This window comes from Poecile atricapillus, chromosome 12 (genome assembly GCF_030490865.1).
Source record: "Poecile atricapillus isolate bPoeAtr1 chromosome 12, bPoeAtr1.hap1, whole genome shotgun sequence".
Taxonomy (NCBI): Eukaryota; Metazoa; Chordata; class Aves; order Passeriformes; family Paridae; genus Poecile; species Poecile atricapillus.
Window position 1 is genome coordinate 13,781,819 of NC_081260.1, and position 25,084 is coordinate 13,806,902.

Sequence of the window (25,084 nt, forward strand, 5' to 3'; positions counted from 1 at the left end):
TACAGACCTTGAAATGTGGAGATTTCCCTTATAACATTGCTATTATGAATGCCACCAGAGCTTTTCATCTTTGCACTTCTATAAAGGGGTACATTTAGAGTAAAGCTCATTACCTGAATGCTGTAGGGCACATGTTGTGTGTGCTCTTTTTGTGTGTTTACTAGGAAGTGCTTCAATTTGGGTAATAGCTGGTTTGAAATTACATTGTGACTTCCTTCCATCAGAGCCCTGCTGGAGAATGAGAAGAAGAAGAGGGAATTGGCAGAAAAGGAGAAGGAAAAGATTGAGCGTGAGAAGGAGGAGCTGATGGAGAGACTCAAGCAAATTGAGGAGCAAACCAAGAAAGCTCAGCAAGGTAGTAGGAAATCTTTCAGTGTTTCCTTTGATGATGAATAGTCTTGAGTGAGAAGGGCTCAAACAGTAAAGCTACGAGCATCTCTGAGTAATTTGTCTCTCCAGTGTTGTGTGCTAACTGATTTAGCCTTCTGAAGACAAATGTAAGCCCTCCACATGCAGTTGCTGAAAAAAGACTTGCATTAAAGAAATGGGTAACAGCCAAGATGTCTCCCTTGGCAGAGGAAGTACCTTGCCATTGTTCCTGTGCTGGTTGGAAGCTTTATCCCAGCATATCTGTAGAGGAAGGAGTCAAAAAGTGTAGCAGGGGATCACACCAGCCATTGCTGTGGTGATTTACTAACTAATTGCTTGGCTAGAGTTAGTGTGGTGTGTCCCAGGCAAAATACTGACTGCTTCTCTGCCTTTAGGTATGTAAATCTGGGATGGGTGGGCCTGACTTCTAGTCTTACAGCTCCAGGTAAAATGTAAAGGAGAGGAAAGGGGACAGTTGCTTTTGTTCCTCCTTTAGTTGTCTCTCTGAAGGAAAACCCTTATCCAGACAGACTTTCCTCTTCCACTGCTGTTCTTTACTTGATCTGTCTTGAAATGTGCTCCCCTATTTTTCAGAATTGGAAGAACAGACCCGCAGAGCTCTGGAGCTGGAACAGGAGAGAAAACGAGCTCAGGAGGAAGCAGAGAAACTGGCTAAGGAACGTAGAGAAGCAGAAGAGGCAAAGGAGGCCCTATTGAGAGCATCCCATGATCAACAAAAGACCCAGGAACAGTTGGTAAGTTGGTGAACTGAAAACCAAGTAGGAAAAATAGTGAAAGGGGATGCATCTAGGCTTTTGAGGGAAACCAGGCTATGAATATAGTGAGGAAGCACTATATTTATACGTCCTCTAATTTTTATCCTCAAGTAGATGAAAAGATACGTAAATACAAGTGTATTTGTACAGTAGATTTATATTGTTTTTTGCCTTTTGTTCTATGTGATAATGATAAATTGTTGCTTTCCCTGGTTTGGATTCAAACAACTGATTTTTGTAGCTCTGTTTTGGGGAGATGGAAAAGGAACCAACCCAACAACCAAAGAAAACCCCAACCCACAATGAAATACAAAACTTTTTTAGCTTTATTTCCTCTTTCATCATGGAGATATGTTAACAGAAGTTAACAGGAAGGTTTTCTTCTTACTGAAAAGATGTGTTTTCACTCAGGACTTGAGCTAAATGCTTCATTTAGCAAGTACCTTGGGTTTTGTTTCCACTAAAAGCCTTTCTTCTGCAGGCTGCTGAGATGGCAGAACTCACAGCTAGGATCACACAGCTGGAGCTGGCCAGGCAGAAGAAGGAGAGCGAGGCCCAGGAGTGGCAGTATAAGGTAAAGCAGAATCTGAGCAAATGGCATGCTTTTTGTGGAATTGCTCTTTGTTCTGGGTTGTAACCTAAACTACTGCACTAGATTCCACACTAGACTCTATGCTTGCAAGCTTGAGGCTATTGTAAATACACAGCTTTGGTTTTCTCCATGGAATGGGTGACTTATTCTAATTTCATGTAGCAATTTTTGACTAATTAGACCTGTAGCCCATTTTCCATTAACAGTAGCCATTCTTCAAACCTCTGAAGTGTTATCCATCAGAAAATTTTGCAGATGATGGTGACTGAGTAGCTTGGGAATATTCCCCTTCAGAGATGCAAGGTTTCCTGTAACAAGCACTGAGAGGTGCTTCTGTGACAAGTCTCAGGCACTCAGGATTATACCGACTGACTCACTGTGGCATATCCTACTGCAGGCACAGAGGGTGCAGGAGGACCTAGAGAAGACCAAAGAGGAGTTGAAGACTGCCATGAGCACCCCTCATGTCACTGAACCCATGCACTCTGAGAACGAGCATGATGATGAGCAGGATGAGAATGCAGCAGAAGCCAGTGCTGAGTTACGGTCAGAGGCCACCATCAAGGACCGCAGTGAGGAGGAGCGCACCACTGAGGCAGAGAAGAACGAGCGGGTCCAGAAACACTTGAAGGTAAGAAGCGGGCTGCAGCTTCTACTTTTCTCAAAATTTCTTGCAGCTGGAAGGTATTACTGTTATTTTAAAAAAATTGAGGGGGGAAGAGGGATGATTGTGATCTTGCCAGATAGCTGCTTAACCACTGAGTAGAGAGGCAGATCTTGTCTCCTGGCACTTGACTTCCATTTTACTGGAAGCAGTGAAGTATTTTGAAGCAGTGCCAACAAGTAGCATGTGTCAGATGTAGTGTGCTTTGTGTGAGTATTGCCAGCCACCTGACAGCTGTTCATAGCCCTGGCTGCAATGAATTGAAGATTTTGGTCTGATTCCTATCCAGAAGCTGTCTCTAACTGTCGAGTCTGGGTTGCATTGCAAAACTCTGCATTGCAAAACCCTGGAGTAACCCACTAGGGCTCAGCACAGAGACAGCACTACTGCACCATCTTGTGAGGAACTCCAGTGTTCTAGTGTTCAATTCTAAGCATTTAATTGTGCTGCCTGTGCTGCACCAAACTTTGCTCATTCTGCATTGTACTGTCGTGATTACACACAGCAGGGCTGAGGTGCATTTCATCCTCTGCAGCAAGTTTCTTTTAGTGGAAAGCTAGTAATTCCTCAAATTCTGCAAGATGCTCCTGCTGTCTTCAGGGTTCCTCCACATTGCTGTTCTTTTAAAGATTGGAGACAATCTTTCTTACCTGTGCTAGATGAAGATCAATAGGTGCCATGACAGATTGCCTGATGTTTTCTACCTTCAAATGTTAGGGAGAAATATTAACAACTTCCACAAAATCATAGATCTGTTTAGGTTCATGGAGGGGCCTCCATGAGGCCATCTAATCCCACTTCCTTGCTCAAGCAAGGTCAGCTAGAGCAGGTTGCCCAGAAGAATGAATACACTGGGGCTTTTCTGTTTCCTGTCTCTGTAGATACTGAATCTTTAGGAGGATCAGCAGGAAATCTCCTTGTCCAGCTTTGAGTCTCTGGCATGTACTAACCTGTTGCTGTCTGTTTCTCCTCCTCCAAAGGCTCTTTCCTCAGAGCTGGCAAACGCTCGGGATGAAACCAAGAAGACAGCAAATGATATGATCCACGCTGAGAACATGCGCCTAGGCCGAGACAAGTACAAGACCCTCCGTCAGATTCGGCAGGGTAACACCAAGCAGCGCATTGATGAGTTTGAGTCCATGTAAACTCTCCCCTGCACCTGCTGCCCTGCACTCTCTTCTCCCCTCTTTCCCATCCTCTCCCATCATTCACTCATAATCGTGCTATGCTGGAACCACTACAGAAGAGTGACCATGGTCTTATTTATCAAGTTTTGGGCAAATGCTGGAGTTAAGTGACAGAAGAAAGAATAGTAATTATGTCTGCCTGGGGTGGCTTGGGAAAGCAAACATGTATTGGGGCAAATCTGAAGTTGTTTGGCTTGGGGTAAAGTCTTAGTGTGCTGGGTTTGCCCACTGAGGTGGCTGTGTTGCTGTCTTCTCCCATCATGTGGGGAGACCAGCAGATACTTGTACTGCGTTATATACAGTCAAGAGCTGACTCTCTGACACTCTGCCTTCCTACTAACTGTGCAAGCTTCAGGATTAAACTTAGTAGCCAGGGTCTGAATTTCTGACTTAACCCAGAGTCTGAATCATGTAGTTGAAAAGGGGAGACTGGATCTTAGGAAGAAGGATTGAAGGTAAAATATGGACTTTCTCTCTAAAAGACCAAAGCTTTTGTCCTACAAAAATAAGCAGACCAAACAGATTCTGTGGTGTTCCTGCTAGTGTTACCTTTGGTTGTTTTATGATGGAGCTTTGAATTTCCTAATCATGAGGAGGCCTTTGGAATATTTCCACTGATACAGTGTGGTTTGAAGCCTCGAATTCTCTGTTTTCCAGAGGTTTTGTCTCTGGTCAATGGCTTTGTTCACTATCATTTGTCCAACTTCAATGTAACCAGTGAGGCAGAGATAGCTAAAGTACACTGCCTTCCTTTTTGGTTTTTCCAATGAAAACCTAAAGTGGGAGGTAGAAATGTAAAAGACTAAAAATTATTGTAGCTGTATTTTCCCTTGCTGAATAGATACTTTTCTAGTTACATGAACAAGATTTCAGGTTTTTCCATAAGAGGCCTTTTTAGCACATAGTCCTTGGTGCCTTATGACTGTGTATAGATCTACTGTAGCTCAGATACCTTTAGTTGAAACTAGATGCAATCATAAAAAGTGATCAGCAGCTGGGGACCAAAAACTGCTCTCATATCTGGGTTATGTACAAGACTGCATCTATCTTCCTGGCTTCAAGCAGCATTTGAGGGGAGAGGATCCTGAGGCACTTGTCCAATTGCTTTCTCAATCCTCACTAGCAGTCTGCCACATCCCTGGCTAAAGTGCTTTTCCTTCCCCAGAAGGATGCTTTGGCCTTTTGTAGCTTTGAGAACAGAAGGCTTTCTCTTAGAAATGGGATACAAATGGTTGTGAGACTGGTCCTGAGAGCTGCTTGTGCCAGTTATGGTAATAACCATCACCTCCTGTCATCCAAGCTGTCCATGCTGTAGCTACCCAGAATCCTCCCTACCATTTCTGTGGAGGAAATAGCCATGTATGCTCAGGGTTGTATTGAATGTTGCCTTGATCCCTCATAAAATGAACAGTTAACCTTCAGGAAAGTCATCTTAAAAATGGGTCCCAAATAAAGTGAAGTCCTTCTTTGTTTTGCCCTCCTTGGATTAGCCTGTCCCTATAGGAAGTCATTAGGCTAGCCTGGGATTTATTTTCTTGCCTAGCATTATCCCAAGTTTTGTCACTTGCTCAGTTTTGTTGATTCTCCCTTGGTATGATGTTACTGGTAATGGTGATAGAAGGAAAGCATCTGAAAACTGCAGCATTTTCAGCTCCCTGGTGTATGAAAAAGGGCAAAGGGGAGGACTGTGCCAAACAATAAATGTTCATGATAGTGTTAACAAACTGCAGTATTTCCCCAAGAATTCCTTGGGTGGCTGGAAACAACCTCACCAGTTCTGTGTTACTTTATTTTTTGAAAGCAATGCAAGTCTGTGTGGAGATTCATACAAATACCAGCCAACCTCTGTTAGAAGCAACATGCCAACCTATGTTCTTAAACATCCAGGTGTGTCATGTGAGAGTCCCCTTCTCTCCCCTGGACACAGAGTGCTTTTGGGGGACACATGACATGGGAAGACCAAGAAAAATATGCCTCAGTACCATGGAAGTCACAAATGAAAGATTGCAGTTAAATTTGTCAGAATGTATTTGTGTATTTCCGTACTGAAGGTGATTGGCATTGGCTCTGTGTGAGTCTCACTACTGGGGAACAGACAACCTTTAAACTTCTGTTTTGGTGCTTTAAAGCTGGTTCTCAGCACTTCTGCTCTGTCCATGGCAACTATTGATGCATTTGAGGGGAGAAAAGCCTATCTAATATTTTAATAATTTCCTAACAAGCTGACGTATGGTGCCTGGAATATGTGTTCAAATAATAAACCAGTAAACCTTTTCTGCTTTGATGGGTCACACAACACTGCTGAGCTCTCATGTGTTATGATGTTGGCATGACTTCTGTTTATATGGTTTTTTTAAACGTTCTAATTCCACATGGTCCAATAAAGGAATAGAACGGCTTGTGCCAGTGAGTCCACCTAACTCTTTGTAGTTGTTTCAGCCCTGCCTTCTTTTTAACCAGTATTATATTCCAGTGGTATCTAATGATATTTGATTTCAATATTTCTAGCTATGCACAATTAGAAAATATTAGTCAAGGGATGGAGGGTATGTTTATGGTTCTCCTTCCCTTGGAAATGTATACTGTATTATAAAGATGATATTTTGCAAGAAAACTAATGTAAGAAGCTTTCAGTATTATGGTGAGATTTGTAGACACATTTTTTATTTGTTAGAATACAGTGAATTGTTCTTCCTCTTCATGTTCCAGTTTAATTGGATAACTACTCCTCTTGGGGGTGGGGGGAGGGAAATATTTTATCACATGTTGCCTGGCTTATTTTTTCTTGTTTTATTTTTTGTTGCTGTAAATTATGTTGAAGGTTTTTGACCAGTTGTTTTACTGGATTATAATAAAACATCAATTCCTTAAGGTTGTGGAGTAATTCATGGGTCCATGTGATTATCTACAGAGAGAACCTTGATTAAGACACATTTTTTTTGTTCAGAGGAGTTGTTAAAATCCATACCTTGTTCTTCCTGAAGTGCCAATAAAGTTCAGAGAAATTCAGCAGATTGTGTCTGGCTGGTTACTTAAGGTTTGCTTTAAATGCAGTGCTGTGTCTCGTAGCTGAGCAGATCCACCTCGTGGTGCCCAGCGGTCAGCCTGGGAACTCCCCTGCAAATAAGGAGATCTTCCTTGCTCTGAAAAGGAACTGCTTCAGTAACAGCCCTTTCCCCCTCCCCAGCCATCCAGCTGCAGCCAGTACTGGAATTGACACTTCTTTGTGGAGGCACTGAGTATAAATGTTCAACTTACAAATGGACCGGCCAGATGGAGGGGATGGAGCTGCTGTGGGTGAGCTCCTGCTGGGCCGAGCCCAGGCCCGTGTGCATCCAGGTTAGTCTGGAGAGGGTGGCTGGGCCTTGGTGCTGCTGCTTGCATGGACACCCTGCCAAGTCTGTACTGCCATCAGCCTGTACCGGGGATTGTGGCACAATTTCCTTCACAGCTGCCTTGCTGTGGCTGTCTCTGTTTCCCAGTGGATGGGTTCCAGAATGGAAGAGTGGCTGCTGCCACCTTCCTGCTAATCAACTGTGTGATCTTTATTTGCAGCTGCTTTCTTTATGGTTGTGAAGAGGGACCTCACAGAACCTCTGCCTAAACATTGCTGCACTGCAGAATAAGGGGAGATTTTATTGGAACTTGTTAGTGCTCAGAGATCTGGTGCTGGGGAAGAGACCTGAACTTTTCTATCAACAAAACATGATGTGTTGAGCAATAGAGGCTTCTGCAATCCCCACCAGGCATGGCTTGGATCCAGTTTCTACAGGTGAGTGGTTTTTTTTGTTCCTTCCTGCCAGGATTCAAAAAACCTGAGCACTTGACCAATTGCATATCTCCTTTAATGCTGCAGCAGCCTTCAATTAAAGGTTGCACTGTTCTGGAAAGGTTGATCCTGTTCTTGCTGTTTCTAGTGCCCTTGCTTCTCAGTGGCTGTTACCTTAGAGGCTTGAGGCTTAGTAATTCTCCATTTAGGTCTATCTATATTCAGTTTGTCTTTGAAGAAATGGAAGTGTAAAGCATTAAAGGCTGAGGGCTGCTTCTGTACAGGACCATGTTAAAAAAAATTCTCACCACCCTATTCTAGTTTGTTGTAAGGTATTCTGTAGTTTAAGATCAGAAATTTGCATTAAACGTCTAATTTTTGTAGACAGCTTCTGTTGGATTTGCTAGTCTGTCTGGGATGTTTCAGATCCAGTTTAGGCTATATTTACATGTTTGGGGCCCAGCTACTTTTGGCTGTGGGATGGGGCAGACTAGAGCATGAAAGACTCTCAGAAGGCTGGGGGGTCTATAAACACCATCTTTTTGCAATGTTGCTTTATTAAGCAGTGCAATTTATTAAGAACTCTAAAGAAAAGCCAAAGTAACTCTGTAGAGTAAAATACTCATTAAGTTCAATCTGTTTGGTAGACTTATGCATTTGGCCTGAGATGCACTGAGTCCAAGTAGGACAAAGTAACTGCAGAAGTAAGACTCTGATTGCTTCCTCCTTCTCTTGTTTGCTCTTTCTAAAGCAGGGAATTGCAAGGGCATGGTCTTCAAATTCTGAATTGTTTTGATGCAGACAAGTCCTGTAGGGATTTTGCTAGGTCGATGAACAGCTTATTAGTTTCTTGCTCAAGATAATATGTTTGGAGGAAAGCACAAGCATTTTTCCGGCATCCCAAGGTTGGTAGTACAATGTACAGTGTAAGGTATGATAATTGTAGGCATTGGTATGGCAGCTGCTTGAGCACCCACAAAGTCAGACTGCAATTGAGAAAGCAGAGAGCACCTGAGGCATGGCTTGTTTGCCCTGTACCATCAGTATGACTCTTCTGTTCCCTGCCAGCTTTGCAGCTGTGCATAACTCAAACTTGGCTATGTAGTTTAAATGTCTTATAGCAGGGCATGTAATCTCAGAGCATGTGACAACTGGCAGAGAACAGAATTCCTCTGTGACTGATGTCAACCCATAACTGTTGCATGCCCATATGCAAATTGATGCCACATGTGATGTTAATGTCTCCCTTGTAGAAAAATAACTTCTGTAAGAAAAATGCTCCATCCCTGGAAATGTTCAAGGCCAGGTTGGGTGAGGCCCTGAGCAATCTGATCTGGTGGGTGGCATCCTTGCCCGTGGTCAGGGGATTGGAACTAAATGATCTTTACCCCTTCCAACCCAAAGCATTCTGTAAAAAATGGTCTGGGCCTCAATGTATGAAATGCTAGGCTGAGGCTGGCTTTTGCCTTGCAGGTTTGCTCTTCCAAGTGCAGTTTGTAGACAAAGGAGCAGGCTCCTGTGTCTGAACCATGCCTACATGAGTATCTAGCTCCAGGTGATGGGTCTCTAAACATTACTAGCAATTCCAAGATGAAGCTTTTCAGGACAGGTGTCAGGATGAGGGATATAGTGAAAAGTGGAAGAAAGAATGAGGAGATATTAGAGAAAAAGTAGTGCTGAAACTGCAAAAAGTAATACTGGATGCTTGTAGGGGAAGGGGACTGTACCTTCAGCTTCTGGTCAGAATGCACTTACTCAGAGCAGGTATTAATACACATCTTTCTGGTGAGCAGAGCTAATTTAAAAATTACAAGCCCCCATGATTGCTATAGCCTGTGGTTGTGCATCATCCTTTAACAAAATGCAGCCTGGTCTGAGTCAACAAGTTTGACTGAAGGGGTGTGAAATAAACTGCTCTTGAGCTGGGAGGTTAAGGTGAAGGCTGTCTATACCCACATGCAGCAGAATTGCACTCCCATCCATCTTTGAAGCAACCTTGACTGGATGCTTGAAGGAGAAGCATGTGCGAGTGAAGCTCTTGGCTGGGGCACTGTAACTTCTTAGTGGCCTTCACCCAGCCAGGCAGCAGCTGCATTGTCAGAAGTGGCTGCTGTCCAGAAGCCCTGTTGTGAATTCATTGTGCTTTCTTGTTGCAGTGTCAGCCCATCTCTGATTGCATGTCTGTCCTCCTGCTTCCAGTGGTGACAATATGGTCCTTGCTCCTTTTGTTTGTGCTATTCTCAGAAGGTTGCCGAATGTCTAGGGAAAGTTAGAATGGGGCAAGCAGTCTTGTTTGAGAGATGTAGAAACTGAGGCACATTTACAGTTCTCTCCTCAAGCCCCAGCCTCTGAGGCAGTATCTGTGACTTGAGCTCACTTGGTGTGTGCACTTTGTCCTGGATCTGTGTTCAGTGCATCTCTTTTGAGGCAGCAGAAGCACTCTCTGTCTGGGCTTGTAGGCTTGCAAAAAGTCAAACCAGTACAAGTTGTTCTGTTTGCTTTTATTAGCAACTTGCTCTGGAACAGGAAAGGTGGTTAATGGTTTTTTAAAGTGACAGTGGGAAAGGTGAATTTTAGTTTTGCTCAGTGCTTTAGTTCTGTGTCAGCAAGCAGCCCATATCTGCTTCCCTACACGAGTGTTTGTGAGGCAGTGAGCTTGGTAGGAGGGGAGGGGTAAGCTATTCTTGCTTTTCCAATTAATGAAGGCTGGCTTCTGGAAATCTTCATTATTCCTGGGTCTGTGTGCCTGCTGCTCTGACTACAGTCCCTTAGACTTCCCCCATAGGACTATCTACACCTGAATAACATGGGCAGTGACTGAGACAGGGCAGCTCTGCTTGCTGGCAAGAAACTAGCAGTGCTCAGAGGAGCTGGGTTGGGTAGCTCAAAAATCCAAGTATGCTTCTCAGCTGTGGAGGGCTGCAAAGGTGTTTTGTAACTTCTGGTTGGAGTAGGCCAGTGCTGATTTCAGTGTTTACTTCCTTGTGCAGAAATTGGGGCTGAGATGGAGTTAATGGCAGCTCATAGGTGTTTTGGATATTTGCATGAGAGTCCCTAGACTGGGGAGAGGGAGGACCACGTCATTTGGTGTGTGGTACAGAAGATATTGGAGGATGTATTTCAAGCTAGAAAACCACTTCCTTACCAGCATGTGCCAACACATGACTGGATGTGTGAGTATAGCCACTGCACTGACAGAGTGTGGGGAGCTGGGGGGCAATGTGCCTATGTGAACTGCTGGGAAGTTGGTTTCTGCCAAACCATATTAGAAACAGAGCTAAAGATTCTTTTCAGCTGTCTGGCCTGCTCATAAAATATGTGCTGATCTGTGAAGCAAAATCTTGAGGTGTTTTTTTTGGTTTTTTTTTAAGCAATGGTATTTTTTCTTAGTTGGTTGGTTGGTTTGGGTTTTTTGTTGGCTGGTTTTGCATTTTTTTTGTGGGAGGGGTGGTTATTTGTAAAGCTTTCTATTTTTGTGGCCTTGGCTAAATGAAAAATGATTTATTCTGGAAAGGAGATTTTGCTTCTGTCTTTTCTCAGTATTTCAAAGACCTTAAAACAGACTATTCAAAACCTGTAAGGGCCTGAATCTCTCCTGCCTCAGCAGAATTGTTTTGCTTTCACCAGGGAGCAGTTGTCCCCTTTGCTGCTCCTCATATCCCTGACTTCACTCTCTGCATTGGCCTCTCTTCCATCAGGTGACATTGACCTGTCGCTTGCTGTGCTCTGAGTTCCTGGTAGGGAGAGGAGTCAGTGCCAGACAAACACACAAATGTCCTTGCTGTGAAAACTGCTGTGCATATATCTCATGTATCTCTCTCAGCTCAAGGTTTGCTGGAGAGATAAGATGCTTTGTGGTTTGTATGTGCTGTGGCCCCTCTCCTTGTGTCTCTCATGGCAAGCCTTGCTTTCTTGCTGTGGAAATGGCTGAGAGATGGAACTGGGCTGTCTGCTGCCTCTGTAGGGCCTGAAAAGCAAAGGCAGACCTGGCCAGAGTCTCTCAGCTGCAGAGGCTGCACAGAGTGGTTTTAAGTTTGGGGGTGAGATGGAACTCAAGAATTTGGCTTTGAAGACTGAAGCATTTGGGGCAGCTTGTAGGAGAGAGCAAACCACCTGAAAAAGTTGACCTGAGAATTTTTTTTGTTTTAATCCTTTATCCATTGCCCATGCATTTGTCTCCACTGGAGCTGTCTGAGGGGTGTGTTTGAATGCTTGAACTCTTGCCTTTGAACTGAAGAATACATTTCTCTCCCAGCTTATGGAAAATACTTGCATTCCTTAATGTCATTGATGCTTTTTTCAGAAAGTTTAAGGACCCCTTTCCAACCCTTCCAGCCTGAAAGCTTTGGGAGGAAAATTTTCATTTTGAGGCAAAAAGTCAAAATGTTCTGGTTATCTTCAGAACTGTGAGTCCAACACTGTGTGTGTTTTGAGGCAGACATTTTCTATCTTACGCTGTCATTTTTCCCCTGTACAGATGGATTAGAGAGTCCAGTATCAACATTTTTTTGCTTATAATGGCTACCAAATATGTTACTGCATTAATAAAACTTGATTAAAGCAGACATCCTACCAAAGGGTGAGCTGTTAATTTGGTGGAAGGAACCATTCAGGCTCTTGAGGTGAGAGCTGTTCCCCTGGTTCCACAGAAACCAGGAACTGAAACTGTCTTTTGTTATATTTTTGGCCCTTGGGTTCATATTGATTTACCCTGTAGAGGAAGGTAGACTAAACCAGCAATGTGTTTCTGGGAATAAATTAAGAGTTTTCTTCTCCAAGGCTTCAAAGCTTAGTAGCATGGATTATCAGTTAGAATTAAATGAATGACAGTCATCTGCACCTTTATGGTACTTTTCAGCAGAGAGTTTAGCAAATAAGCTAAGTGTGGCTGCTTCTCATCACCATCATGTGAAGTAAGTGAATATTCACATTTTAGAGATGGAAGCCTGCAGTTTTGGGTAAGGCAATGATGTGCCTGGATGCCATCTTGTCAAGAGAAGAATTCCTGTGTTTTGCTTTTACTCTATTGCTGTAGGAACTGCATCCCCTCTCCTCAAGGCAGCAGTCATCAGCGCTCCTGCCTCTCTGTTCTCCCAGTCCTCAACTCGCAACTCCCTGTATGATTAGACATCACAATGAATATTTCTCCTGAAATTTGATTTAGTTCTGGCTCCTGAAAGGGAAGCCTGTAGGGAGAACAAAGTGAACATTGCTCAGAAACTGGCATGTGGAGGTGATTCACATGTTCCCGTGCTTCAACCAATTCCCATGCCCTGATGGGCTGGACTGCAGCAAGATCCAAGCACAATCCCTTTGTCCATCCTTCCTTCCTGCTTCCCTTCCCTCCTCCCTCCCTCCACCCCCAGGGAGGCTGTCCTACTATTTTCTTTTTTTTTTTCTTCCCCCCCCCCCCCCCCATCCTCCCCAGCTGTACGTATAAGTCCCCAATCAAGCTGTCCTTGCATCAAAGGACAGCTCGGGGGACACGGAGCAGCACCCACAGCAGCAGGATGGCTCACGGCATCTTGGGGCTCATGCAGCCCTTGAGGAGGGGTCTGAACACAAGCAAAATTCGCCTCATTTTTCTCTGTGGTGTGACTGAGCAGCACCACAGCCCAGCAAAGTGGTGGCCAGAAAGAGGCTTCAGCTCCACACATGGGTCCCAGGATGCCCCTGGGGAATCAAGGTGAGTCAAACGCTACATTGCTGCGTCCAAAGGGATGGGCATGCACCTCTGCCTTGCCCTGAGAGAGGAAGAGGAGAGAGGCCAGCGAAGCCCTGGGATGTGGGGGACAAGACCACCTTAGGTGAGCAGACACTGATGGGAGGAAGATGGTGCCAGGACCCAGCCTGAGAGGTGCTGCTTCCTGTCCCTGGAGCTTTGGGGACCTGTCAGAAGTGCTAGTCCTGCCTCCAGAGCTGTGGGGGCCACAGCTAACAGCAGGGAACCATCTGGTGGAGGTGACAAAGAGGCACAAGGGTTTTTTGGCCCATTTCCACAGCAGGAACTACTGCAGGCTCCCTGCCAGCCTTTCCTCTCTCTGCTTCAGGGATAGTTCAGGAAGAGAAGGTAAAATAAATGTAATTTGTGAATCTCCTAGACTAGTATGATCTGGGTCAGACTGTAATGCTAGGCATTGAGGGGGAGAGCCAACCAACATTGCAGAAAACACAATAAGCTATTTTGCTATCTGACCTTAGAGAAAAGTCACAGTGATAACCCTGCCTGGTGGGATTTATGAAGACTCATTATCAATGGGATTTTTTTCTAATTGGTTTGTTGCTTGTGAAATTATCTCTGGCAGTACTTGTAGGCATCTTGCTGGTTTGTATGGCCTTGGAAAGTATCTTTTAGGGAAAACATTGACGGGGGAAGAACTACTTTCTTGAAACCTCCTTCACCACTTTCCTGTGTCACAAAAGGTTTGAGATTTTATTTTTTAAAAGGGAATAATCAGTTGGCATACACTGAATTTGCAGTGTTGAGTTTATCACATCCTGCTAAGATCTTTACAAGCCTCTGACCACGTATCCTGTGACAGTAATGCCATTGTAAAACTATTTTACATTACAAATTAGTTGATGCTAAATGAAGAAAAATTTAATCTAACCAATTTTGGTGTTTTTTGGTGTGTTTTTTTTTTTAATCCTGGTTCAAAATTACTTAACAAAATGTGAAAGGAATTTTTTCACTCTTTCAAAAGCAAAGAAAATTAAAATATGAAGACTTTGTTTCCAGCATTGGCTACCCAAAGCAGGTGTCTTTCAGAGGACACTTGAGCAGCCCGGCACTGATTTGAGTGATATAAAGACAATGAGACCAGTATGCAAGTCAGTTACTGAACTGAACAGTGAAAACAAGGAGTCATCAGATTGGGTTTATCTCTCAACAGAGGCACCAATCCTGAGAACACAGCCAAATACCTTAAATACTCCCTTCAGCCAGTAGAGAGGGAAGCTGCTTGAAGGTGCTCTCTGCATCATGGTCAGGAGTGTTTGGCATCATCCCTGCTCTTGAGAAGAGTGAATTCTGCAGCCAGGCTTATCCAGAGTCATGCAGGGTGTCTCAGGATAGCATCTGTCTTTCCTTGTACCTAACAGGATACCCTGAGTGCTGTCCCTGGCTGCAGCTTGGCTGCCTTGGGTCCCACATAACTGAGAGCAGCAGCCAAAGCAAGCTTTGAACTCAGAGGAACTGCAGGGAACTAGATTTGTGTGAGGTTGGTGCACAGATTCTTCTGCAATTAATGTTGGGTAAAGCTCTAGGTGCCTCAAGGATAACAGGAATTAAGTTTTCTGACAATAAATGTGCAGACAGCTTTGGGGATTTTTGGATCCAGCAGTCTCTGCAGGCGGTCATCTCTCATTACCCAGCCTAAAAATCCATTTGGTTGCAGCACTAAATGGAATTCTATTACTCTACCATTTCTGTTGTGTAACAAATTATTTCACCCATAAAGATAAACCAAACATTGTCTGGAAACATGCCAATTTGCCACACAAATGGAATAAATTACTCTGATGCATCAAAAATGAAGCAGGTTATTTTAGTCTGTTTTGACAATTGAGAACTAGTCTTTAAATTGTGTATTTAGAAATATCTGTAGGTGTCTTTATTGAAGGAAACTGTGGTGTATGTTGTCAGCCTGATGAAAGAGAAGCTTCTGCCACTGGAGAATGCCCTGGGCTTTGGGATGATGGGCACTTGGGCTACACTGAGAGTTACTGGACAAAAGGCCCACCTACCTCCAGGGTGCTGCCTTCTTTCAGCACAGGAGGTGGGACCTTTGAGTAACAGGAATCTCCTTTATCTAAATGAGCATTTGGTACATACACTAAGAAAAAAACCAGTGTTTGCTCATGTGCTTTCTCTGCCAAATACAAGTCTCAGAGTATACTGTATTGGTAAGAAATCCTAAACACTGCTGTCAGAGTAGCAGCCTTCTCCAGATTGGTGTGAGAGCCTGGTCAGGAGGAGATGAACTGGATGCTGTTTCCCCTCTCATTTTTAGATTCCCTTTCTGGAAGGTATCATTAAGAGAAGCTGATGGCCATGTTCATAACTCTTGGCCAGATTAAATCTTGCAGGCTGTCAAAATAACTAGCAATTTTTCCTGAGCATGGATCACATCAGTTCAGAGGAAGTTACTCAGCCCAGTAGCTCTGTAAGCTGGGGCTGGGTGTGTCTCACCACAAGAAAGCTCCCTGTGATGGAGTTAAGGAAAGGAATGGGCAGTTCATGGAAGAAAAAGCAGCAGAAAAGGAACAATCATCAAGTAATCCCCTTGGAAGGAGAAGCAAAACATGAATGACAACAGCCCTTCTTGCTGGATTAGCATTTGATCCTGAGCACTTTGCTTGTTATTGCATCATTCTACCCAGGATTAACATCCCAGGCCTGGGACTTGCAAATGCTCTGCCTACATCTGTTCCCCCTGCCAGCCAGCCCAAGCAGGGGTAGCACATGCAGAACACCTGTACTTGTTTGTGCACAGATAGACATTTATTCTCTGGGCCATCTGATAAAATGGGAAATATTTTGGGGCAACTCAGATTTTTCTGCCACTGAGGATGGATAATTTGAATTGTTTCCCATGTGCATGGCATAATCCTTTGAGAAAGTGTTTGCATGCACATTTCCCTCTAAGTGCCATGTCTCTAGCACTCAGCCAAATACCTCAATTGTGGATGTGCAGAAAAGGGTGGACTCCTCTGACTTTTGCAAATTTGTCTTACAGCTCTGAGGATCAGGTGACAGTGCATTTTATAAATCGGGATGGAGAGCGACTTACAACCACAGCCAAAGAAGGGGAGAGTTTGCTGGAAGTGGTAGTCAATCACAACTTGGCCATTGATGGATTTGGTAGGTGTTGCAGCAGGATATGTACATGTGCTGTTAGGGCCAGTACATATGCCACTATGTTCTGCTAAGACCATAAACAAGCTTCCCTTCTCCACCAGCTGCTTGCTGGGTGGCTCACCATGCTGAGATGGCAATGTAACCTCACACAGTCACCACTGGCATTCCAGCAGCCTCTGTCAGTGCTTTTGGCTGCATAGAGCCGATGTAAAAATTTGAAAACTGATGGTGATTCTCCCAGAGAAGAGGCAGGCTGGAAACTACATACATCTGTTGTGTTTCCTAGCATCTCTTTTGACATGCTCCAGATCTTTTAAAGCGCCTTTTCTCATGTTGTTCCTAAAGACGGTCTCTCACCCCCTTATTTTTCCTGATTTGGTGTCATTCCCTTCATATTCCACCAGGTGCCTGTGAAGGGACATTAGCCTGCTCTACCTGTCACCTCATCTTTGACAAGGATGCCTTCCAAAAGCTTGATGCCATCTCAGATGAAGAGCTGGACATGCTGGACTTGGCATATGGACTCACTGACACGTAAGCCTCCCTGCTGATTGCAGCAGATCCTCAAGCCTCTACGGCAGATTCTCACCATGCAGCACTTATTCCCAAGGGGATGGGACTTGTTCTGTATTATAGTTGTGCCTTGAGAGCTGCTTTCTCTTGAGGCACAACAGATCATTAAAAGGAGTTTTAGTGAAAACTCATCCTGAAGCAGACATCCCAGTGTGGGTGGGGAATTTCTCCCTTTAATTTGGGAACAGAGGAGCCTCACTTCTTTTTTTCTTCTCAGATCGCGCCTTGGCTGCCAGGTGTGCGTTAAGAAGTCGATGGATGGTCTGACGGTGAGGGTCCCCATGGATGTGTCAGACATCAGGAAGCAGCAGGAGGTTGGAAAGCAAAGCAAACAGTAACTGGAAACGATTGCTGTACAGCTTACATTCTCATTTAGGCGTGGCAGCGTACTTAGCTTTTGGTTGACACTCTTGCTTTTTGTGGCTGGCTTGCAGTAGGCCATAAAGGTCTGAATCACTATAAAAGGTGTGTTTGGAAAATCTCTTATTTAAACAAGGCATCATGCTTAATAGGGTCTTTGGTATTTTAAGGGCTTAAATGCTCTGCTGAACACAACTGGATTAAAGTGTATGGCTTTATTCCCTGGGTGGGTGTCAGTAAATACCTCTGTTGTATGTGACTCACTTTCTCCTTTGAAATTTAAGAATTCTGCTATTCTGAGAAACTGCTGAGAATTTTGCAAGGCTTAACTCTTTAAAGGTGGAGCAGACTTTTCCAGTTTGGGAAGATTGGAAGATTTGGTTGCTGTTTGCAGATCAGTGATGGGCTGGGTGATATAGGTGACTTCAGTTTGGCCAGCAAGAGCATACTGAGGACACTTGTGTGCTGACAGTTCCTGTAAGCAGTAACCACTTCTACAACCTTGAGATGTTTCAGGTGCCTGAATTGTTCTGTTCTGGGAGCAGCCACTTTCTCCAAATGTTAAATTTTCTTATTGCTGTACTATCCCCCATGTCAAATAAAATTCTTATAATGAGCCTTTTAGACCTACAAGATGCACTGTTCTGGTACCATGAGCCAGGCTGGAATAGAATGAGTTGGAAGGAAATTTGGTTGGCTGCATTAAGCACAGCACTGCCAGCTGATCAAAGGAGGTGATTGTCCTGCTGTACTCAACACTGTTGGGCATTGAATATAAAAAAGACATTATTCTGTTAGAGAGTGTCCAGAGCAGGATTGTGAGGATGATGAAAGGTCTGGAGCGGAAGCCTTATGAGGAAGAATAGCTGAGGTCACTCGGTTTGTTCAGCCTGGAGAGGGGGAGGCCGAGGTCAGACCTCATTGTGGTCTTCAACATCTTCATGGGGGGAAGCAGAGGGGCAGGTACTGATCTCTTCACTCTTGTGACCACTGACAGGACTCAAGAAAATGGCAGGAAGCTGAGTCAGGGGAAGTTTAGGTTAGATCTCAAGTAAAGGTTCTTCACCCAGAGGGTGTTTGGGCACTGAACACGATCCCAGGGCAGCAGCATGTCTGAGTTAAGAATCATTTGGACAATACTCCTGGGCACATGGTGGGATTCTTGGCATGTCCTGCACAGAGCCTGGAGTTGGATGATCCTGAAGGGTCCCTTCCAGCTCAGGATATTCTGCGATTCCACAACTCTGTGATTTATGTCATTTCGGTGTGACCGTGGGGCCTAGGCCGCGGGGGCTGCAGCGGCGCCAGGGGGCGCTCGCGGGGCGGCTCTGAGGGTGAGGGGGAGGAGGAGGAGGAGGAGGAGGAGGAGGGTGAGGAGGAGGAGGAGGAGGCCGCAGTGGCGGCGGGGCCGCTGCGCCGTGCCCGTCCCTCCTTCATCCCGCACGGACCAGTGCCTGGGCCTGTCTCGGGGAGCCACAATTGCCATCTGTGTCTGATGGTCTCTGTGCACCTCCGTGCCTTCCTCCTGCTGACACCAGCCCTGCCACGCCTGGCGTGATGATGTGATCTCACTCAGGTGATGAGTGACACCCTGTGAATCCTCTTAACAGCCTTTGTCTTCCTCTCTGATCGAGATTTTTCCTTCGTGCAAAAATCGGTTCAAGTGTTTATCCATGTCAGTTTTATCCTTAGCAGAAGGATACCTGCAGGAAGGATTTCCTGGCATGAGCCAGAACCGTGTGCTGTGAGAGGTGATGGCAGCAGGGTGGATTTTTGCAGGGTGACAGTTCTGTTTGGGGACCACGGATTTGGTGATGTACTAATGCTTCAGGCTTGTGACTGGCATGTGACAGGGTAGCCCTATGCTTTGTCATACATTAGAAAAGTCTTCCAGCATGTGCCTGTTTCTCCCAAATCTCTTCTCCTCCAAGTTGTCCCAGGTTTACTGTAAAAAAAAAACAAAGAATAAATATGGATTAAAATAAAACAGTTAAGCCATCACCTTCAGTAGCACTTCAAGTTTCTCCCCCTCCTGATGCTGCCACTTGCAAAGCCAAGGTGATCTGGAGCTTTGCAGTCCCACTCCTCAGTCCCCACCTTGTGAGCTTGAAGCTGGACCCCAGGCTGCTGCTGGAAGGTGTCTGCTCTCTGCACACATCATGGCAGGATGGCAAGGGATAGAGCAGCTTCTGGCTTGGAAGGGTTGAATAACTGCTGTGCTCCTCTTCAGAGTGTGGGTGACCTCTGAAGAAAGAATTTCTAGGACAAGCTGTTAGCATTGAAATGCAGAGAGTCAAAGTAGCTCGTGTTGCTCTGGTGGGGCTGCGTGTCCCTCGAAGGCCCCATGGGATAATGGAGAGGCCTCTGCACAAAGGAGCTACCTGCAAAGGATGAGGGAGACTATGTCTTGGAAGACTGGCTTTCCTGACAGTTGAAACATCAGAAATAGAACTGGAAAGTTTCAAGTAAACTACAGCTGCCTCAGGCACTTCCGTTATGTTTCTGTCAGCCTGCAGGCTAAGGAAAGAAATCATATATCCTGAGCAGAAATAAGATGAGGCTGAACTGCATGAGTCATTTCTCTTCAAGGCAGATGAGCTGGACTTGTTTGGCCTTGGTCTAAATTGGGAACGGGCCCTGAAGGCTCCTCGCATCCTGGATGGTGACCATGGAACACGACTTCCCAAGAGCCTGCATCCAGTGGGGCAGTGAGTAGGGCTTTCAGTATGTGACAGGCCAGCGTGGTCTAAATGATCTGAAAAAGGGCAGAGAAAGAAATGGAAGCTTGTTTGCATCTCAGGGCTATACATTAAGGGAAAATGTGGCCTTCCTGGGGCAGAAAGCCAACCAAGTGTCTGTGTATTTGTTATTACTTGTTATGAGCAAGCTGGAGTCTATGGAACATTTTCAAGATTGGTCTCTGAGTTGCATTATTGTCTGGCTCATGGAAAAGGAGGGCTGCAAATTTCCAAGCCCAGAACTCTGTTTTGTGCTATGTTTTGCAGGATTTTGCTTTGTTTAAAATAAAGAAAAATGCTATAATACAGACCTGGGTTAGAGCAGCTATCCAGGGAACTGTGTCCACATTAGGCAGCCTAAGATGAGGCAAGGGAAACTGTGTTTTTCCCTGCCTCTCCCAATGTTTATCTAAACGAATCTAAGTTTCTTGTAATCCTTTCAGGTGATGCAAATTGTAAGCTCTTACTCTGCACTTGGTTAGGTTCCCTTTAACCTGAGTCCAGCCACTGAGTTTACAATCTGTAGTATGTTTAGAATACAAAATAATATCTTTTACAAGAATAGGCAGGCTTTTCTTATAATATTTAGTGCTGTTTCACCTTCTTGACAAGACAAGAGTAATACCTGGACTGCTGTGCTGGCAGAAGGCTTCTTGCCAGCGTGGCCAGCCTGGCAGATCTGGGCTGGAGGTGAGTGTGTTTCACAGCAGTTCAGTGCAAATGCCACCACCCTGACACAGGGGAGAGGGCAGCAAGAGCAAGGGAACAAAAGGTGACAACACCACAACGACAACTCGTGTGTCTTTTATTAAAACAGTTACAACTGTAGCTCTGGAAAAAAAGACTGTGGATGCCTTGTTCATGTGTGAGGAAAATTATGGTGGTGGAGTCATATTATGATTATATACACCTTTCATTATACAAGGGCCACAAAGGTGATCTGGGACAGAGTGCCACATCTGATAGTTAAATACCCTTCATCTAACAAAACAAACTCTATACACCTTGGAAAGTGGGCTCTGGGCTTCCCCCTGGTTCCCTTGCCCTAGTATTTGATGATGTGAATTTGGAGTGCTGGGCTGGGTTCCTGTCACTGACCCTCATAGGCACCTGGCAGATGAGCAGAGGGATCTGACACTTGATAATTTTACAGAGGTGGCTTTCCCCTCTGTGCAAGGACTGAACCATGACAGCTGTCATGCAGCTCCAGCTCTGGCTATTTGCAGACACACAGCAGCTTGCAGGGATAGTTATTCCACAAGCACAACCTTTCAGTCATCAGAATTCATGTATTTCTCTTTTCCTTCACCCATTCTCTGTTCATTGACCAAAAGGATTGTCTCTCTGACAGATACCACCATAGAAAACTCTCATGTAACTTTCAAATGAACCATCCCAAACCTTTTAACCTTTGAGACTTTTCCCACTGTTTTCTTAAAACAACCTGTCAAACTAATGTGGTGCTCTCAGCATCTTTTTAGATCTCAGCTGGCAGTGTCACAACCCTCTAACAAGTCCCTTTACATCTGTGGCACTTTTGAGCATGGCTTTGGGGGATGCTTCAGGAGTCCACTGGCTGCATCTCTTTGGTTGTCCTTACCAGCAGCCTGCTTAGCACACCCCTGCCTGGAATTCCCCACACTTAATTCTGCTGGAGCACACAGGGCCACACACTCTGCTGAGTGGGAAGTCAGTGTTTCTCTGAGCCAGCATCAGTGATGAAGCCAGGACAGTTTCAGTGCATGGACTGACAGCTTTCTGGCCACATGAGACTTTGCTTTAGCATCTACTCAACAACATTCCTGACAACTTCCACAACTCCTTGACCTCATGCTAAAACCAAGCCCTGCTCAAATCCCTCTCAGCATGACTAGGAATTTGGTCAGTTGTCTCATCTACACTGCCTCTAGAAAGAGGCATCAGCATTGACAGAAAATTGTCAACTTTCACTAGGACTGAAACTCCTAGCTACTGAGCTACTCCCAGAAGACACAGAAGAACATTCACATCCCTGTCAAGCTGACAGTACTAAAATCCTTTATAGCAACTGTGTCCCTGTCAAATGCTAACTTTGGGGAAGGTATGAGAAGAAAGAATCGCTGCATAGTTAATTCCAGAAAAAAGCAATCTTGGGCTTAAAATGATACACATGCTATCTGTCAGTGAATGCTGGACTTTGGACTCTGGGCTCCAGCTGCTGATTTTGGAACCCAGCCTCAACCAATAATGGATGTGGGCTTTGAGCTAGACCAGAGTAGACAACAAATGAGCCAAGTGAAGCAGCAGTGATTTCTGGAATGAAGGTGAAGGATGAATGGTTGTGATGAACAGTGAATAATGGTGGGTTTTGTGCAAGTGTAAAGATTTTTAACTAATTCTTATGGAGCATTAGCTGTCCCTGTTGTCCAGTCATCCACACACATCAGCAGCTGACTGGAGAAAATAAAACAAAGTTTCTCTTTTCCCTCTATAAAGAAAAATGGAGTCAGGCCCTGTACAGGTCAGCTAATACAAGGACAGGGAGAGTCTGGTGGTATTCACTCCACACCCACCCAGTGAAGTCTCTTCCATCTGAAAAGGGCATAAAGAAAATGCAAGAACAGCCCCCCCCACCTCCCACCAAAATGAGTATTGAACCCCATCAGTACATACACATTAGTGTCACTTTACACTTGTTGTCCCATGCAGCCTGCTAAATTCTTCACACCCTGATCATATATTACAGAATATTTTCTGTTGCACATACACAAAATAGTATTTAGTTCCTCCACATCCATTGCCTTAGACAAATGTCTCTTCTGCAAACACTGCTGTGTCACGCTCCTCTGCGGCCACCTCTGTCAGAGGCTGGCTCCTGAGCCACTCCACCCTGCTCCGGAGGAGTTCCTTCTCCACTGCTTCCACCTCTGCTGCGGGACAGGGCTCGGTTTCATCGTGGTTGAAATAGTCCCTGATGGTGTTTCGGATGGAGTCGGGGAGGATGATGCGGATGGTGTGGCTGAACGTGTCAAAGCCCTTGCTCAGGGTTGGCGCCTGCGCCATTTCCACTGGTTTTCTCTCCAGCTCCTCAGGAGCAGAGGCACTTTGGGGGCTCTCTTTGTGCTCGGCCTGCAGGGATGGGACCACAGGTTCACGGTGGTAGCGCCTGGAGATGGACTGCAGGACAAGAGGGGTGTTTTGCCCATAGAAAACTGTCTGGGGGATGTGGACTCTCACAGTCTGCAAGCTCTTGGACAGGCTCTGTTCACTACTGCTGCTGGGTGAGTCTCTGCTGGTGGTGTTTGTAACAGATTTCTCCTTTTCTCCTCCTTGAGACCCCCAAGAGCTTTCTTTATTTGGGGCCATGTAAAAAGTTATCTTGGTGCGCTTCAGGCTTTCCTGGTTCAGAGGGCAGTCATCAATGCCTTTGATTTCTATGTTCTTCACTGCCTTCTCCCTGTGCTGCTGCTGGCTGACCTGTGGGGATGTCTCACTGGATGGGCTGGCAGCTGGGTACTCAGGGCTTTGCTCAAACTCTTTGGTACAATCCTGGCTCCTGAGCCCTGGGCCAGGAGCTGAACAACTCAGCTGTCTCTCCTCTTCTTCCCAGTCAATGTCAGTAAATGGGCTTCCCATGGCAGCTCTGCTGACACATGGGAAACTTTTCTGCTCTCCTGAGCAATGACTGCTCTCTCCAGTCTTGGGTTCATCCTCATGAAAACCATCCAGATGTAAAGGCACAGGAGATGTGAAAGATTTGTGCCACTCTTTTTGGGACCTCTTGACAGCCATGGGAGACACAGCATGAAGCCTGGCAGAAGTGCCAAACATGAATGGCAGGGATGAGACATCTGTGGGGCTAATGGCTGATGACTCTGAGCAGTAGGAGAAAGCACTGTCTAAGGAGCTGAGTGAGGAGGCAGATGGGGAGGTGGTGGTAGAGGACAGGCTGGAGAAGCTGGACCTGTTGGACAGGCTGGACTTCTGAAGGCTGAGCTGCTTCACCCTGGAGGTGGTCTGAGGTGATTGCCACAAGTTCTGCCTGGCCTTATTAACCCCAGAGCTTAGGCCTTCATCAATCAGCTTCTGGCTCTCCATCTGCAGCTGCCTGAGCCTGTGGATGTAGTCTGTGTGGCTGCTCATGATGGTGGCATCGCAGCTGGACTGGCGGGCCACCGGCTCATGGCTCTGTGCGGGCAGCTGGGAGCTGAGGCAGACGCTGGGTTCTGAGGAGCACCGGTCCCTGGCAGGGCTGAGCGAGCGTATGGAGCCAATGGAACAGAAGGAGCCATCCTCCTCCAGGAGCTCATAGCTGTCTGCACTGGCATTGGTCTGGGCTTTGCTTTGGTAGCAGGCTGTGATCTCACTGAACAAGTCCCAGTCTTCCTGATCCTCATCAAGTAACAAGCTGCTGGGTGCATCAAAAATGGCATCTGTTTCAGATTCCAGGTGGTGCTTTGGCCCTTCTGGATCACAAGTGGAAAACTCTAGCTCATCAGAGGAATCATCATGCTGAGCCAAGCCTATATCTGGGGCAGAGGACACGAATTAATTTGTTTCCATATACATAGTACCTCACAACCAAAACAGGGAAATTATATCAAGAAAAACAAAGATGATCCATTATTCTCAAAGAAAATAAAAAAAATTCTGGCTTAATGTCCAGTTTTCACCACTGGCCTGTATTCATAGGATAGTTAATAGAGACAACTCCATCTCTTTCCATACAAACAATGTGGTTTAGCTTTGCAGAACTAACCTGGAAAATTAAAATACTGCTGGGACATGGCAGTCCTAAGGCTACACTAAATTCTTGCAATGGCTAGACTAGGTTTAACAGCAGCCACAGAGAAAGACAACCATCCCTAGGGACACATTGAAGTTTCTGCAGCTCAGTTCTCTGCTTTGCTATGTCTTCCTGCCTATGCTTGACAGGGAAAGGGAAAACCAAACCCAACTGGTTTTCAATGCTGTTCTTTAGAAGAAACATGAAGGTAAAGCAAACTATTTTGTCTGAGGACTTTACCTATTAAAAGATTTAAAATATTTCTGGAAGATTTGCTACCACAAACTTACCCAGAGATTCTGCTGAGTTTTTGGACTTCTTTTTGTCAGGTCTTTGGAACAAGGAAGCAATATCACCCCCAAAAATCTCTCCTGAGTTTTCAATCAGAAACTGCACTAACAAGGCCACCTGGCAAAGACAGGAATTCACAG

The 25,084-nt window shown here is 45.3% G+C and overlaps 3 protein-coding genes across 5 annotated transcripts in view; 2 read left to right on the plus strand and 1 right to left on the minus strand.

The window, feature by feature from the left end:
• Nucleotides 1-6,597, plus strand: part of MSN (moesin) — a 41,397-nt gene extending 34,800 nt beyond the window's left edge. Inside the window, exons 9-13 of the mRNA XM_058847442.1 lie at nt 225-355; nt 964-1,124; nt 1,627-1,719; nt 2,135-2,368; nt 3,382-6,597. Coding sequence (XP_058703425.1) covers nt 225-355; nt 964-1,124; nt 1,627-1,719; nt 2,135-2,368; nt 3,382-3,546 — 784 coding nt within the window. The 3' untranslated portion in view covers nt 3,547-6,597. The remainder of the gene's footprint in view (nt 1-224; nt 356-963; nt 1,125-1,626; nt 1,720-2,134; nt 2,369-3,381) is intronic.
• A 187-nt stretch (nt 6,598-6,784) lies between these two features.
• LOC131583412 (adrenodoxin-like) lies at nt 6,785-19,095 on the plus strand. 2 transcript variants are annotated; one of them, XM_058847454.1, is made up of 6 exons: nt 6,785-6,927; nt 7,144-7,360; nt 12,828-13,043; nt 16,096-16,220; nt 16,622-16,751; nt 17,008-19,095. In XM_058847454.1, the coding sequence occupies exons 3-6, from the start codon at nt 12,868-12,870 to the stop codon at nt 17,126-17,128; spliced, it is 552 nt and encodes a 183-aa protein (XP_058703437.1). In that variant the 5' UTR covers nt 6,785-6,927; nt 7,144-7,360; nt 12,828-12,867; the 3' UTR covers nt 17,129-19,095. The 2 variants fall into 2 exon arrangements, 1 of the variants encoding a protein (XP_058703437.1); XR_009278514.1 differs by lacking the exon at nt 12,828-13,043 and having other exon boundaries at nt 16,096-17,138.
• Nucleotides 19,096-20,676: 1,581 nt separating this feature from the next.
• The window catches only part of LOC131583403 (rho GTPase-activating protein 20-like), a 30,480-nt gene continuing 26,072 nt past the window's right edge, over nt 20,677-25,084 (minus strand). Inside the window, exons 14-15 of one of the 2 annotated variants that reach the window (XM_058847437.1) lie at nt 24,944-25,061; nt 20,677-24,390 (exon numbers count right to left, since the gene is read on the minus strand). In XM_058847437.1, coding sequence (XP_058703420.1) covers nt 22,670-24,390; nt 24,944-25,061 — 1,839 coding nt within the window. In that variant the 3' untranslated portion in view covers nt 20,677-22,669. Of the gene's footprint in view, nt 24,397-24,943; nt 25,062-25,084 lie in introns of both variants that reach the window. The other variant, XM_058847436.1, reaches the window with a different exon arrangement.